This window comes from Calonectris borealis, chromosome 23, assembly GCF_964195595.1.
Source record: "Calonectris borealis chromosome 23, bCalBor7.hap1.2, whole genome shotgun sequence".
NCBI classification, from domain to species: domain Eukaryota; kingdom Metazoa; phylum Chordata; class Aves; order Procellariiformes; family Procellariidae; genus Calonectris; species Calonectris borealis.
Genome location: NC_134334.1, coordinates 7354068 through 7370020, shown reverse-complemented (window position 1 = coordinate 7370020; position 15953 = coordinate 7354068). Strand labels below are relative to the sequence as shown.

The following is a 15953-nucleotide window of genomic DNA, read 5'->3' as shown; positions in this document are numbered from 1 at the left end:
CTGAGGGTAGTTATTTCCCTTGCCTTTCTCTTGAGTGTGAAGGACTTGTAAATATGGCTTTTATCCCTTGCGAGCCCCACTCTCCTCCTTGCAAGTTAGTTTGGGTCTTTCCTTAATGCTTAATCCTGTCAGTTCATGTCTTCCCTCATCTCTGCTGCTGGCCTCAGTTCTGTCAAGGTTGCTCTGATCTTTGATGCAGAGTCTTTGCTGTCATACCCAAATCTGAAGAGAGGGCGTGGTGGTCCTTAACGAAGGGAATACTCGTTGTTGTGCATGTTCCCAAATATTAAAAGTTGGCTTTTGGGGCTTACTGGGCTCTTGCACCTCCTCTGTCAAGAAGCTAGTCTTTGTGGAAGTTTCCTGTTCCCTCTTCGTGGGCAGATAGCAAAAACCCTGAAGCGATGAACGACATCATAGCTATCTCCCTCCCAAAAACGCACAGGACTTATTACACCTTTTTGTTAATGCTCCACAGAAACGGTGAAGTCTTACACTGTCGATGCATAATTTGTATTAATTATTAAAACACATTCCAAAGAGCCTCATTAAAGGTCACTTTTATTTTAAGAAGCTGACTTGTGGGTGCTGTAATCCAAAAGCTTAGTGTAAAATGTGTGCTTTTCGCTTCTCATAGTGATTAGTGTTGCTGTTCAACTTTGCAGTTCAGTTTTTAATTGCTGTCTCCTGTGGGGAGGCTTGGCTGTAGGTCTCTGGCTCCCAGTTGAAAGTACTACTGGTACTTGTAATGCTCGGTGACAGTTGACACTTGGTGGCTGCTCCGTGTGCTTACAGCAGACTGAAATGGGCTTCTGCTTCTAATAGCTAAACCGAATTCATATGTCTAAAGCCAGCAGCAAGACTGGTGACCAAGGGATTTGCCTGCATGAAATCAGGCAGGAAACTGCCTCTGACATGGGGGGAGAACCCTTTAGGACTTGGGCTTTAAGTAGCAGAGTTACCCTGTCAAGCTGCTTCTGTCTTGGATGCATCCTTACTTGGGGGTTGCCTATAGCTATCTGGTCCCTCTGCATATGTTTTCTGGCAGTGACCTGTGCCAGTCCTTTCACGCAGGTCCATTTGGCTAAGCAATAAAGTCTGTTTGGTTAAATCGGTGCCACGAGGTTAAACTTGGCTCTGGAGGGAATCCTGGAGGCACTGGGTAATGGAAAAACATCCTTTTCAAGGAGTGGTGCTTCTTCTTTCCTCTCAGCGTTGCATTAGCTTTGCAAAAGTCTGTCTGATAGCTCCGTGAATCTGCAGTGACATAGCTGTCCCAGTCCAGAGAGGACGAGATGCTGGAGTTGGTTAAACAAGCTCAAACAACTTAGCTTGTGGGCTGTTTAACACCATTAACTCCTCTTTCTCTGGAGCCTCAGTAGTGAGGTTTCTCTCGAGCCGGGTGTGTGAGATGTGCTCTGTGTTGCCAGGTTATATGAGCATAAGAGCACCTTGGTGACTGTCTCCCTTCCTGTGCGAAGGCGTGCAAAACAGGGGCAAAAGCAGGCAAAACCACCGCTTTCTTCCCCTTCCGGGAGTGCCATTTTCAGCTAGCAGGTTTGAAAGCAAAGGTCTTGGAAGCGGGTGGGAATATTTGGCACTTCCCTTGATACTAGTGTGGCAAGCTAGTATGTGGTATGAGCTGGGATTGCCTCATGTTACTGCTTTTAAAATAGAGGACTCGCCTATCTGAAGATGCACCCGCAGCGCAGGGCTGTCTTCCTTCTCACCTGTGAGGGTTCTTGAAGTACCCGTAGGAGCTCAGTAGCGCAAGTAGTACGTGAGGTCTGGGCTGGCTGCTTAACCAACTGCTGCACGTGTTAACGATGTCTCTTGAAAGGGCCAAAAATCTCTGATGGGGAGGCATCTGAGGATCATATTAAAATTGCTCCAAGGACCGAAGGCTGCGTGGAAACTGAAGAGCAGCTTCTTGTTTTAATAGCTGGGACACACAGCAATCTCTTAACGAAATCTTTCGGTTATTCTTGTAACTCTTCTATTAAACAGCCACTTATCCTGCACAAGGACTAGGTTAGTGATTTCTGGTTTTCGTCTGGCTCTCATGTGAACCTCTAGTTCCTAATACTAAACCAGTTTTGCTTAAAAGCAGGTAGCGAGCGGAGCTCTTGCTTCTGTTGGCTACTCCGAACAAGTGGCTCTGTATCTTTAGCAGCTGCTTGTTGTCTCTGAAGCAGCGATCATCTCCTTTCCCTGCCTCGGCTGCATCTTCCCGCGCCATCCTTCACATCAGCTCCATTAAGCTGTACAGGGAGACGATGACATTCACTAATTGCACGGAAATGTAACATCTTGCAGGATGCTTTCCTGCTGAACTAGTGGACTCTACTGCCTGTTTTTCGTGGTCATTTTGATGCCAAAATGACTGCAAGGGAGGAGGTAGGAGAACCAGATCTGGTGTAGAGGCTTAGTGAGGGGGTGGGAGCGTGCACACAGTCTGACCAGTTCAGCTGTATCAGGTAAACGCATGTATGCCGTGGTGACAAATAGCATGAATCAGTTTGTTTTCCCACTCTGCTGTTGTCAACAGAGTTGAAATATGGAAACTGAGGACTGTTGGCTAAATAAGCAAGTACTTAATGTGGAGAAAAGTCCTGCCTCTCTCATAAGGGACACACTTGCATCAGAAATCCGAAACAAGAGGTTGGACTCCAGGGTTGATTACTGGTGGGAAGAGTGCTCCAGGGCAGCAGTTGCTTTCCCGAGCAGCAGATAACTTTAAGCACACCCTTATGCTCAGTCCCTCCCTTGCTGATTTAGTTAGTATGTGGAAATCTCCCACTGTGTGGAAGCTGATCTAACTAACCCTACTGTTTCTGTAGCTCCTGGTGCAGGCATGGTCTCTGCAGGGCTGCTATAACTCAGACTGGTGCTAAGATTGTGTTAAACTGGTGGCTGTTTTTTCTCTCCACGCTTCCCTGTGCTGTGCCATCAGGAACACGTTGGAGGCGTGAGCTTTTTCTTGCTCTCCCTTGCCTCTTTCCCTGTGGGGCCACGGGAAGCTATGTTATGCCTTGGAAGAAATGGTGCTGCTGAAGAGCAGCAGCGTTTGGGAGATGGCTTTTATCAGTGAGACAGGCTGAGCTCTGCAGCTTTCCCAGGAAAAGCTTTCCTCTGCTCAGCCATATTCTTTACTCCTCTCCTCCCTCTCCTTCCCTGTAATGTGCTAGTTCTTGCCGTCAGCGCTGTGCATTATACTTAACTAGGTGTGGCTCTTATTAAAACACGGGTAGGGTATCGTGTAAGGAAAGATGAGGACATCTGATAAGACCTCTGAGAGAAGAGCTTTTTGGAGCAACTGCATCTTTACCAGCACCACTGAGTCACCCCGGCCCCTTAGTGCTTTGTTTCATGGCATTCCCCAAACTGCGGTACACCACCGGGCGAACGTTGCCCGTTGCCTGAAGGGCTTTTCAAGCAGTGTGCTATCTCATCTGACCTGGGATGGTCCTCTTTGTCGTTTACTCCCTCTGCTTTGGTTACGTCTGCCTGCTCTTCCTTTCTTAAGGGGCTCTCAGAAGGGAGATTTGACAAGGTGCAGCTACTTTAGCGTGTTAGGTCAGATCGATGTGCAAATCTCCAAATTGTCCGTACTCGATGTGCTCTATTTCACGTCCCAGAGTGTTTTTGGAGTGTGCTAGTTGGATTTGTGCTAGCTAAAATTTAAATGGATATTGTCCTCCAGCAGCTAATGGAGTGTGGGTCTTCGGGACTCAGCTAGAGTTGGTCTGAAGGGCCCCCTGAAGAGCGCGCAGTGTTGGGTATGGTTTCACTTGGCAGATCTGCTCCTGCCGTCTCTGCCGTTTGCTGCTGTAGACACAGCTAAAAACAGACTGATGATTTTGGCGTGTTCCCAAGAGGCAGCAATGTCCTCTGTTACTTGGCCACCATCTAGGTCTCATTTTGCAGATGGTAGCAGCTGCCTCCTTTTAAAAACAGACTTTGAGTGGGACGTGCGAGAGCCATTGTGTCAGCACTGCCCCTGACCCAGCCTTCCTGTTGCCTTAACTTACACGAACCGCTCTCTCTCTCACCGTGCAGCTATTTTACGTGGGGTCCTTCTGGGGTCCTGCGCTGGCGAGGTGCACTGCTTTGCTTTCCCTGGCTGCCCATACTCTTCTTCCTCTGAGGAACATTCCTCACTGTTGTTCCTCTTCAACCCCTGGTCTGCTGTCTGAGGACTGCAAGTCACCGTTTGGGTGCCTGGAGACCCTCCTGCTAGTGAGTAGCAAAACAAAGAGAGATCAAGCATGAAAGAGGAAAGTACTGCTTCCAAATCTGTCAAGAAGAATCCTGAAGTGGTTAAACTAAGAATAAATTAGTTCTAGCTGGCGAAAGGAGCAGGCCCCTGCTCCTGGCAGTGTATTTCTGCTGGTTTTGTTACCTTAGTCCCGCTGGTGATCTGTCCCTTTCATGAGCTGAATCAGTTCCTGAAACCCAGCCTGGCAAAAAAGAAACCATGAGCAGGGAGTCGATGGTTGGCTGGAGCTCTCCTGTGAACTCCTGCCCTAAATGACTTGTCCGGGATTGCGCAAGGAACTGGTAGCAGGGCACAGGCTTGAGCTCAGCAACAAGGTTATCTTAACTGGAGATCCTGCTGCCCGGTCATAAACACGCTGGCAAGTCCAGGACCTCCTCCCTCTTCTTCCCTGGTAAGCTGGTATCAACTGACCAACTCCTGCTCACTGTAGTGAGGTGAGATAAAAATATCATTTGTCCTGGGCTTTGGACCAGGATAAAAAGCCTGGATAAAAAAGAAATTGGCTTTAGCTTGGACGGAGGAGCCTGGATGAGGGGCAGGGGAAGGAAACTCCTGATGCTGCAGCAGGGCTCCCATCTGATTTTGAGGACTCTCTTGGGTACAGATTCTGTATTTTTTTTTTAGACCTAGCCTCATGCTGCTGCCCTCTGCCTGCTTCTCAGCTTTGTCGGAGGCTGAGGGTAACAAAGGCAGTGTATTTGTCTGATCATCCTTAATCTAGTGGTCCCTGGAAATTAGCAAAGTCTTTTCCTTACCCCAAGGAGCTCTTGGGCCTGAATTGTCAAAGTAAGCATCGCTGCTAAGGACCAAATTGACACGGACCCCCTGCGATGTGTGCTGGCAGGCCTCTGGGACTGCTTTGCAGCAGGGAAGAGGGCTTCCCTGAGCCGCTAGCGTTCATCTCATCACGCCTGAAGCCCATCTAAAGGGCAGAGAGTGTGTGGTGGGGTGTCTTTTTACTTACTGTGGGGCGGTAGTGGGGCAAGCAGGTTTCAGCGCTCCGAAATGGAATATTTAACGTGGCCAAGCCTGTAAATCGTTACGTTTCAAGCTGCCCTCTGGTGGTTTCGGACAGAAGGACTGAGATGAAAAACCAGCCTGCGTTATTGACGTCAGCCGCTCGTAAGAGCCTCTGCAGCAAATTGGACTGAGCGCTCCCCGCACCACACCCAGGGAGCTTCCGGGGCTGAGCGGCACTCGGAGCTGGAGCTGGCAGGGTGGGACATGGTGGGCGCAACTCCAGCAGCCCTCTGGGCCTCCTGGATGGCCTGCGGCGGTGCCTGGGTCATGGGTGCTGCTAATAAAGCCTGGTGAGGGACTAAACGAATCGGCTGTAAGGGTGACACAGCCTGGTATCTGCACGGGAGGTGACTGGGTGTTTCGGGGTGAGGTGGTGGAGTACTGGAGCAGGAAAGTGCAGGCTAAAGGCCCTACAGCAGCTTCTTCATGGGCTCTCTGATAAGAAATGGGCTTGACCTCTGAAGCAGAGGTTTACTATCGCCTTTAATCCCTTGCCATCAGTATTTGTGCTGGGATAAACTACATAAACATAAAATTGAACTAGATATTTACTAAGTTCCTGATTTTTAGACTTCACATGTGTGAAAATACTTCTGTTAGGTTTGAATTTCCAAATTTCCTTGGTTTTGAAGAAGAAATCAGGACTCTGCTGAGGGTTGTGTAGTGCAGCGTGGGGTTACTGCCTGCACACACGGGAGTACCCGTGCATCTGCTCACTCCTCCCGTGCCTCTACTTGCTGCACCACTCAAGCTAGAGGAGCGCCTGTGTGAAAGATGGGAGTTGTAAGTGTGCAAGCAAAACGCTCCCCACAGTACAAGGAGTTTACTGGCCCCGTCTGTACAGTCACTGGAGACACTGGTTGGAGTTGGACAAACACTGTGCAGGTTTGTGTGGTTTATTCCTGCTGGGGTGACCCCAGATGTGTCTGCATGTTGTCTGATGGGCTGATATTTCCCTGGTAGCGGTTACAACGGGTGAGCTGTATAAAAATGTAGGACATCTGCAGGTACTGTGCGGACATCTCGGCAAATGTTGCTGCTGAAAAGTCCAGCTCCTCTCTTTCCTGAATAAAAGTGGTTTCTGCACAAGTCTGGGATACTGACGACCTGCCAACGCTCAATGTGTGGGAGCATCTCTTCTTTTGGGGTGATCATGCTCACCAAAGCATACCTGTGATTGCATGGGGAGGGGAGAGGATTTTTCACGTTCACACAGAGGGGAACGGTTACTTTATCCGATATACAGCCCTGGAAAGATGGATGGGCAGTAAGCAGAGTGCTGCATACGTTTTCCTTGAATGTAGCATGGGCTCTAGAGCCTAGGGTGCTGTTCCTCACATAGATATGACCTCCCTGTGCTCCCAATGACATGGTTACAGCTAGAGGGAGCTTACCCAGGAGAAACTCGCAGCTCTTGACCCTTCCTGAATGTTTTGGGAGCATCAGATAGGTGGGGAGGTTCCCTTGCCAAGAGCCGCGGCAGGAGTGAAGCAGGTAGGTATCTTGCCTCCTCCTTCATGATGCTCTGCTGGTTTGAAGGAGTTTCTCTTCCCCTTCCCATCAGCTGGGAGCCTTCAAAAAGGCGTTCCTGCTCTGCGACTAGTCCTGGTTTGGGTCATTTGTTTCCCAAATATTCTCCCTCCCAGATTTCACAATTTGGTACCCAAGGAGAACTTGAGATGCCAGCACAGTGCAGCACGCTTCCCAGAGCTCTCAGCAGGGTGGCCTCCTACTTCTTGATGGTTTCTGAGTTGTCTTTCACCTGCCTGTCCCAATTCTGGGCTGTGAACCTTCCTTACATCCAAGGGCCAGTGTAGGGTGAGAAGCAATTCCTTTTAAATGCAACCATGGGTACAGAGCGGGGCGAAACCAGAAACCTCAAACGGCGGTTGGAAGCTCGCGATGATCACCTTCACGCACGAGCTGAGAACTGATGTCTTCCAAGCGAGGTAAGTGACTACTTCGGCCCTCGAGGAGCGTTTCAGCCTTCTCATCCGTGGCCTGCCCGCGCAGTCAGCTCCTTCCTTCGTGCCCTGTGTGGGCTGCATGTGTGCAGTGGGGGTGCAGGGCTGTGCTGGGTGTAGAGGGGATGCTTGAATATATGTAGGAGCTAGCGGCATGTGAAAGGCTTGCCCTGTAAACATGATCTGGCTTCTTCCTTTCTCCTGGGGAGTGTTTAGAAACTACTTTTAGAAACTGCTGAGACATCGTCCTGGCAGCCAAGAGGCTGTTGCTCGTTTCCTGCGAGGAGACGCGAGGGCTGGGTCTCCGGTGCACTCCTGCGCTGACGGGGAGATCTGGCCGTGTCCGAGCAACGCAGCTGCGGAGGAAAAGCCGTGCCGCTTTCTGAAAAGCAGAAGCGGGAAGAAGCAGAAGGGCTGGTGGACGGGAGGGGGGGCTGCAATATAGTTGCGTGGTCGTTTTTATCCAAAGTTTGGTTTTAAGAGGCGTTGGCTGGCCCACCCTGGAGCACGATGTCCCTGCCTTCATCCCAAGTGGTGGCAATCTTGGGATGTGCAGGTGGCCGCTGAGGTCGCCACCGACAGCCGGGGATACTTGGCAACCCAGGAGGTGGTTATGGCAGATCCCTGGAGGCGTTCAGCCCTGCTTAGGAGTTGGAGCCTCCTGTGCCAGTAAAGGGTGAGCTAACGAGTATTGATTCAGCTATTAATTTGTCTTGGCCCTGGGTCAGATCCTGGCGGAGGATGGGGTCTGCCCAGCTCTCCAGGCCCAGTGCATCGCTGAGTAACGGGAACTGGACACTTGGTGGCTCCTCTGGAGTAAATCGGAGATACCGTGGGCATAACTGATGTGGCATTGCACCCTTTGCTCGCTGTCAGGATTTGCCTGTGGGTAGCTCTGAAGCTTGTCCTCTATTGCGTTGTCTTCATTCAATCTAACTAACCAGAGCACGTAGCAGCAATCGCAGCTTTCTAGCACCCAAAGATCTGGCTCTGAAGCAGAAGAAAAAGCCTTTTCCATGACGCTGCATTTCTCCGCTCATGTTCGGCAGCAGGAGCAGGGCTCTGGGTGTAAACCAGGCAGGTATTGCTTGCTGTAGGCACGGTTTTTACAGGGCTGGGGAGCACTTGCGGTGTTTTTTGGATTTGGGGGCAAAGAAATGAGCGCACCAACCTCTTCTGAGGATGGCCAGCTGCGCGTTTATCTCAGGCAGATAAATCTGGGCTCCTGCGCTGGATCTGCGGTCGGTACCCGAGCTCCATGGATGCTGTGAGTGTGCCTGACACCTGCGGGAGACCAGCAGCCGTGAAGGCTGCTGCGGTTCTCCGCTCTGCCCGGCATGGGGAGCGTCTAACGGTGCAAACTGGCATCTGTTGGGAGCTCTGCCTGCTGCTGCAGGGTCAGGCAAGGCCAGCCCCGTGGCTGCTTGGGGATCGAGAAGTGTTGCCTTCCACGTACAGGCAGGGATTTGGCCTTTGCTGCCCGTATCAGGCTCACGTGGAGGCAAGGGCAAGCACGAGGTGTGCGTAAGTCACTGCGATACGGCAGAGCTGGCGTTGCTAGCAGAGTGTCCTCTGATGGGATAGGCGTCTTTATTGCTGCCCCTGGAGGCAGCAGGCTTTTTTTTTTTATTTCCTTTGAATTAAAGAAAAGAAAAAGGGAGGGGAAAAAAAAAAAAAAGAAGAAAAATAAGTCTCTTATGGCAAACCAGGGCCAACCGTCCCAAGAGAAGCTCATGAACCTGGCACTCACTGATATTTAAAGCCCTGTTAAAATAAACCTTGAAATGTTTTGCGCAATATATTTTTCTTCCCTTATTTGACAAATACTGATCACCCTGATTTGGTATGTGCTTGAATAACAAAGATGGTAATTTGTCACCTACGTGCAGCGGGGGAACGCGCGGGGACGGAGTCGGCTGCAAGAAATAATGTGGAATTCCTCACCGCTGCTCGGCACACGGGTCGTTACGGCCCGTGCAGCTAACCTCACCATGGTGCCCGTCAACCACGGCGCTGTCCCCTTCCTCTGCTCACGGTGGCTTTCCTTGGCATCAAATCCAGCATCTGGGATTTCCGTTTTCCTTGCTCCTGTTCCTGTCGCCTGCGGGGTGGCTGCGGCACCGTCGCCAGAGCTGTGGGTGAAGCTGGAAGGGACGCGGGGTCCGAGGGAGGTGGTGCAAGCCTGGCCTCTGCTGCGCGTGGGTCCCGCGGGGATGAACCGCAGGGGTGTTTTATCCGTGTCGGTTGCAGGTCGGGGTTGCAGGGCTGGACAGGGTCCCCCCGTCTCCTCTGTGGATGCTTATCGCCTGCTCCTTGCTGGGCGAGTTGGCAAATCTTTGGTGACCTGGAAGGAGCAGTTTAGGACCAGCCTGGTGTTTCCAAAGGGGGTGTCGCTGCTCCAGTTAATCCCAAGTGAGCCCTGCGCTGCAACGAGCTCTCCCTGCGAGGCTGGAGGAGGGGAGGGGGAAGCTCCTGCTGATTTTCCTCTGCCTTTCCTTCCCCTACCGGCAGTCTTCTTCCATGTCTTGGTTCCCCACGTGTCTTCCCAGTATCCTCTGGCCGTGTTCTTCCCTGTTGTACCTCTAACCCCTTCCGGCTGTCTCGTATCCTCTGCTCCCTTTCCATCTGTCCCTCCTTCCACAGCTTCCTTCTCTCTTCTTCCCCCTGCCCCCCTTTTGCCTTCCGTCCTTTTGCGCTGCCTCTTCTTGCGTCCGCCCTTCCCCAGAGAGGGGACCTGTGTGTGGAGCAGCGCGGAGAGATGCCGGCCAGTAACGCCAGGAGATGCGGCCAGGCAGCAGATCCCGTGTGCTCAAGCCTTCTTGCAGACATCTCGGCGTGCCGTAGGATCTGCCAGCACTTGTGCACCCGATTCCCGTGGGATCACGTATCGTTGAAGCCTTTCGGAGGGTGAGAACGTGCTGCCGAAGCTGGGCTGGCCTTGCTGCAGCCTCCCGAGCAGGCGTGGGGAGAGCTGGCTGCTTGCTCCGGGTTACAGCGAGACTTTTAAACCCCTCTCTCGGTGGGGGTGAAGTGGCACCAGCTCTTCAGAGCTTTCCCAGGGAGTTGGTACTGTTGTGTTTTGTTTTGGGTTTTTTTTTTTTTAAAAATGTGACACTCGTAGAGCTTTTTCCAAGAGGCGAAGCAAAAGTGATTAGTGTTATGTTTGCTCAACCTTAACTACAGCTGAACAAACTTTGTTTTTCCTCCTTAGGAATTATTATTCGGGTGAAAATTAAAACAGTTTACTTGTTAGTGCCGTTACATAGTACCATGTGTTTTTCTTTCTTTCCTTTTTACGTCCCCTTTTCTTTACGATCCTAAAGACGCTCCAGCGGGCTCTGGGGCAGCGGGCTGTGTGGGTCCGTACAGCCCAAATGATTCTTTCTTGAGCTAGCAGCCAAGTTGGCTGGGAGCGTGGTGGAAATGTTAAGCCCCTTTCCCTTGAAACCGCTGATTTTAAAAATGAAAATATTATTCCTTAAAAAAAAAAAGTATTTAGCCTCTTCTGCGACCAGGCGAAGCAGATGTAATGCAGGCAGCATCCTTGCTTGTGTGACGTGTGGCCACCTTAGCTGTCCTGGGGTGGACTTTCAGGCCCCTGCCGCGTAGGTACAGACACCTTGCTCCTGACGGAGGTTGGCTTGTCCCAAGAGGTGTTATCTCCAGCGCTGGGGTCTCAGCAGCAGGATGCTTTGCAAGGTCCTGGTCCACCCGCCCCACCTTGACTCCATTGCAAAGCACCAGCGGGTTGAAACGGTGACCGAACGGACCCGTCTTGGCCAAATCGCAGAGATTTTATTCCAGTCCTGCAACCTGGCGAGGCTTTGCGCTGCAGGGCAGCACCTCTGTGCAGGCTTTCCCAAGCCCACTAGATGGCAAACACGTAAAAGCTTTGCTCCTCCGCTCCTGGCCAGAGTCAGGCCCTGTTTGCAATGCCAAGGAGTGGGCTGGAGAGATTTTTTGGTTTGGTTTTTTTTTCCTTCTTCTTTTCTTGCCGGGGGCCGTCTGCACCAGCAGCCACCGGCTGTAGGTCTAATGCAATCATTTACATTTCCAGCTCCTTTGTATAACATCAATACTGGAGAGTGTACAAACTGCTGAGCTGTTTACAACTGCGCCGGGGCTCCGCCATCAACAGAGCGCGGCTGAATTAGCGGCGTCCAGCTGGGCTCCGACTGCCGCCGGACTGCAGAGAGCAGCCTAGGCTCTGTTGGTTTTGGCTTCCTCCAGATGAACCCGGCCCTGGTTTAGAGAGGATCAGGAGGAAGAGGAGAGAGGCGAGGGGGTTTAGTGGGGGAGTTTGTTTCCACTGTGCTGAACAACCCGGGTTTCCCTGCATCTCCCTGGCTCCGGAGCAAGCTCATCCCAAGCGCTTGTTTGCTCTGAAGCTGTGTCCCCGTGGGGTAGGAGAGCGGGCACAAAGCGCTGAGCCCCTCTCGGGTACCCTGACCGGGGGTTTGTAGAAGCCTGTACCAGCTGCGACGCTGCCCAGAAGCTCCATCCCTCTTTGTAGATGTCCCTTCAGTGCTGCTCTCTGTTCCCCGGTGTCTCGGTCCTGCTGAACCTGGGGTGGTTTGGTCCCTTTGGTGGACGAAAACGCTAAGGTGGATGGGACAAACCTGTCCTAGCAAGGACGCTGCCGCCAGGCTGATGCTCGTCCCCAGCTTTGGCTTCTGGACCTTTTCAGGTTCTTGCGTGAAGGGAAGATGCCGCTGAGGTTTGTGAGCTGGGACTCTTCTTCTGAGGTTTCAGCGAAACAGCGGGAGCGTTTTCTGTCTCCTGAGAGCGAGAAAGCTTGACTCTGCCGGGCTGACGTGTCTCCTGATGTGGAAGAGCTGCTACCAGCTCCAAATGTTGCCCAGCCCGGGGACGTGGCTGCCTCGTGCAGCAGAGCAGGAGACTTTTTCGAGATGCCCAAGTAATTCAGGAGCTTGATGGATGCAGGTACTGAGGTGCCCGAAGAGCTGCCTCTGAAAACCCCTCCAGACTTTAATCTGTATCTTGAGGGGCTTGAAAAATCTTTGAAAATCTGTCCGTCGTGTCTGGCCAGAGCTCAGCCGCCGTGCCTAGAAAGCAGTATCGCTTTTGAAGATGGGACTTTGTTGCTCGAGGGGGCTTTTGGAAATGTGAGCTTTGACCCTGTGCCCTGATCGAGCCTGTCCTGCTCCCGAGCCCTGTCTGGAGACGCGATGGGGGATGATTTGCCCTGGGGCTGCCTGCTCTGACCGAGGTGGGTGTTCAGATGCACTCCTAACCCTGGGAGGAACGGGGAAGAGCCTGGGCCATGTGATGGGTCCACAGTGTTAGCGGGGCAGGCGTGGAGTGCGTGCAGTGCTTGCCTTGCCCTTCAGTCATGAACTTGGCTGTGAATGCAGGAAAGCCGTAGCGTGGTGCTGTGGGCACCTCCTTTTTGCCCTGGTCCTTCCTGGGACCCCTGCGGCAGGGTCCCTGCCCCGCTGCGTGGTGCAGGCTTTGCCTCCGCAGAGGAAGGGCACCTGGATTTTGATTCCTGCCTCCACCTCCCTCATTTTAAGCGTCTGCCCCTTACTCTGCTCCCTTCTAGTTTCATTCTGGCTTGGCTCTAGCCTGGCTCCAGCGTGGGTTAATCTGTCAAACTGTTTTTAACAAACCCACCCAGACAATAAACCATCTCGGATCTCTGCCCCCTCTCCCCTCCAGCGACCGACGGCAATTTGGGTTTGAGAACAATAGTCCTGGTCTAACAGACCTGATTTCATTCTCTGGGGAGATTGCAGGTTTGGTTGCTAAAGATAACCGAGTTTATGTGGTAGGCTCCAGCTCTGCAAAAGGTTCAAGTTACTCTTGCGGTGTTTAAAAATTAGCACAGCGCACTGCAAAACGAATGCGTTGCTCGCTCAACCTGTTGCTAATGTCCTGTGCGGGGACAGCCTGCAAAAGGGAGCAGGGGACCTGGGGATGGACATCTCTGCGTGGGGCAGAGTGCGTGGGGGGGGTTAGCTCAGGTTTTGGCCACTCTTCCCAAAGCACAGAGCCTCGGGGCGCTGCCTCAAAGGCGGAGTGGTGGGATGGGAAGGGGGATGGAGCGCCGTCCATCTCTACCCTGGGGAGCTTCAAGGTGACGGCAGTCTCTGAAATCGCTTTTGAGTCCCCCAGAGGTGCCATCGCTGGGGCCGGAGGTGATGTTCAGCACCCTTGCCCAGCTCTCCGTCCGCAGAAGGACTTGCACGCGTGGTTGTGGAGGTGCGTTTCCAACGCAGCGGTGCTCAGGGCGGCTATGGCACCCAGGCTTCTTGGAGGTGCGGGTGAGCCTGGCTCCCACCTTGCCTTGCCCAGCAGGAATCGCAGCCCAACCCCAGAGCCCGGGACTTGCTCCAGGCTCGCTCTGCGCAGGCGTTACGAGCGAAGCCAGGTTTCCAGTCCCTTCCTTGCCTGCCCTTTGCCTTCAGGGGGGGAGATCTAATCGCACGCAGATAACGAAGCCCGAGAGCTACAGCAGCGTTATTCCCCATCTACGCCAGATGCGTTTTATTACTGTCTTGGGTGGAGTCAGCAAATGTCAGGCTGGAGGGAGCACAGGGCACCCTGCGGGTCCTGTCAGGGCTGGGGTTGTCGGGGAGCCGTGTGTTCATCACCAGCCCCCCTTCTCTCTCCGTAACTTACCCCCAAGGCACCCCAAGAAAGTTGGGGGGGGACCAAGGCTCCTTCCTGGGTACCCAAGCAATCCTGCAGCTTTCCATGGGTGATGTCTGTATCCCAAAGACCAACACTGGGATCTGGAATCTTGGAGAATGAGGATGAGTAAGGGGGGAACATGAAAACAAACCACACCGGAGGAGCTGCTGCTGGCTCTGATGACCCACGGGAACGTCTCGGGACCGGGGTGCTGGTTTAGGAAGGTCTGCGTCGCTGTATTTTCGTTTTTGGGAGCAGCTCGGAGAACCAGGGCTCTGGTATGCAGCTGGGTCTGTCAGTCTTTTGACACCGTCCTGTCCAAAAAACCCCTGAACCTGTTAGCTTAGCCTGCCAGCTCTGGCTCCTTGCCTGCTTTCCTCCTGAAGGCTGGTTGGAAGGCACGGACACGGGCAGAACGAGCACTTGCATCTGTCGTGATGTCGCCGCAGCGACAAAATGGATCATTTTGGTCGCTCTGGGTGTTGTCAGGGCTTGAAGGACCAGAGACCCACACCACAGCCAACACCAGAGGCTGAGACCTGGCTGCGTGTCGGCTGGATGGCTGTATATCGGCGTCTCCGAAGGGCTGGCTGGGAAGGTCCCCTCTGTTTTGGGGAGGTGCTGACAGCTGAGGAACCAAGAAAACATGGAAACATTGGTTTTTTCCAAGCTTTCCCGAGCCTGGGCAGTGGTTGTAGCAGGTCCCTGGTTTCAGGGGACATCAGTGGGTGGCAATACACCTTGTGCATCCTGTCTGCAGCTGTGGCGATGCTGGGGTCTGCTTGGTGGCACGGCCGCTGGGTCAGACCCAGCTGGCCTGGAGCTTGCGGGGCAGACTCTGTTCAGTCCTGGCTTTTGGAGGTTTGTCCCTCCGTGGTCCTGGCTCTTTCCTTGTCCCCGAAGACCTTGCGTGGGTAGGGTGAGATCTCATGGGTAGATGTCCTAGGAGTTCTCCAGCCTGCGCGACATTCCTGAAATGAGCTGGCGTTGGTGTGGCATCCGTGTAGCCCATCTCAGGGCATGTTTTGCATTTTATGGCTTCTTTCCTCCTCCTGCCCTGCTGAGGATAAGACCCTGCGGACGTGGCAGCAGCTGAATCCCAGCCACCGGCTGCACCGGAGCAGTGGAACACACTGAGGAGACACTGAGCAGCTGGCCAAGCCCTTACTGGGGTAAGTGCCCAAGAACAGCCTGGTCCTGCCAGGTACGGCTGGCTGGCTCTCCCTCTGAGGCCAAAACGTGCGTCCATCCACCCCGTCCATCCGCCAGCCTCTGCTCTGGCCCCCTCACGTTTTCCTCTCCTCTGGCTTTGCGGATGCACTCAGGGGCTGGAAGCTGCTGGGCGCACGCAGGCATGGTGGAAAGGAGCCCAAGGGCTGGGCAGAGGTGGAAAAGGGGCTGCTTTGTGTCCTGGGGCCTTCCCAGCCCGCTGGCAGCCCCCCAAGCCCTCCACCTCCTGCCACTCCCCCCCCCCCCCCCCCCAATCCTGGCAACCCCCAATCCTTGGCTCCTCGGGGCGCTTGCACGAGGCATCGTTCGCCGAACGCCCCTCTCCCTCCCCGCCATGGGCTCCAGCACGGAGATGCCTGGCCAAGATCACAGGACAGCTTAAGGGTTGAAAAGATAGGAGGCTTAATAGCTTGACCCTGGGACCTCTCCATCGCCTGCTTGGGGCAGCGGGTGTGATTTTGCAGCGCCTGTGGGAACGTGTCCCGAGCCAGGCGTTGCTCCGCTGGGGTGGATCTCCGGCCGTGCGTTGCAACAGGGGCTGGACAGACCTCTGCTCGCAGCAGAGGACCGAGCATCTGTGGGCCAAAGGCTCGTGTTGCTCTGTGACTCTTGGAGATGTCGGTCCCCCTGGCTAGATGGGCTGTGTGAGCCTGACTTCTGCAGGGGGGGATGTGGTTACCCCTCTGCTGGTTGGGGGAGTACGGGCAGGGTGGGCAACCAAGCCCCTGCCTGTCCCAGGGTCCTTGAAGGGACCCTGTGGAGGCAGGGGTTTGTCCCTGGCCACCCAGGGGAGATGTGGATTTGGGGCT

The 15953-nt window shown here is 53.6% G+C and overlaps 1 protein-coding gene across 3 annotated transcripts; it reads left to right on the top strand.

Moving 5' to 3' along the window:
- Nucleotides 1-558: 558 nt before the first annotated feature.
- LOC142092231 (uncharacterized) lies at nt 559-13205 on the top strand. 3 transcript variants are annotated; one of them, XM_075172037.1, is made up of 2 exons: nt 559-2028; nt 2193-13205. In XM_075172037.1, exon 2 carries the CDS (start codon nt 9189-9191, stop codon nt 10152-10154), a length of 966 nt encoding a protein of 321 aa, XP_075028138.1. In that variant the 5' UTR covers nt 559-2028; nt 2193-9188; the 3' UTR covers nt 10155-13205. The 3 variants fall into 3 exon arrangements, with proteins under 3 accessions (XP_075028138.1, XP_075028140.1, XP_075028139.1); XM_075172039.1 differs by having other exon boundaries at nt 559-2394; nt 4057-13205; XM_075172038.1 differs by having other exon boundaries at nt 559-6790; nt 6943-13205.
- The last annotated feature ends 2748 nt before the right edge of the window (nt 13206-15953 follow it).

Bases quoted from the DNA above. Each gene is read 5' to 3' on its own strand.
- LOC142092231 (XM_075172037.1), top strand. From the start codon at position 9,189: ATGTGGAATTCCTCACCGCTGCTCGGCACACGGGTCGTTACGGCCCGT.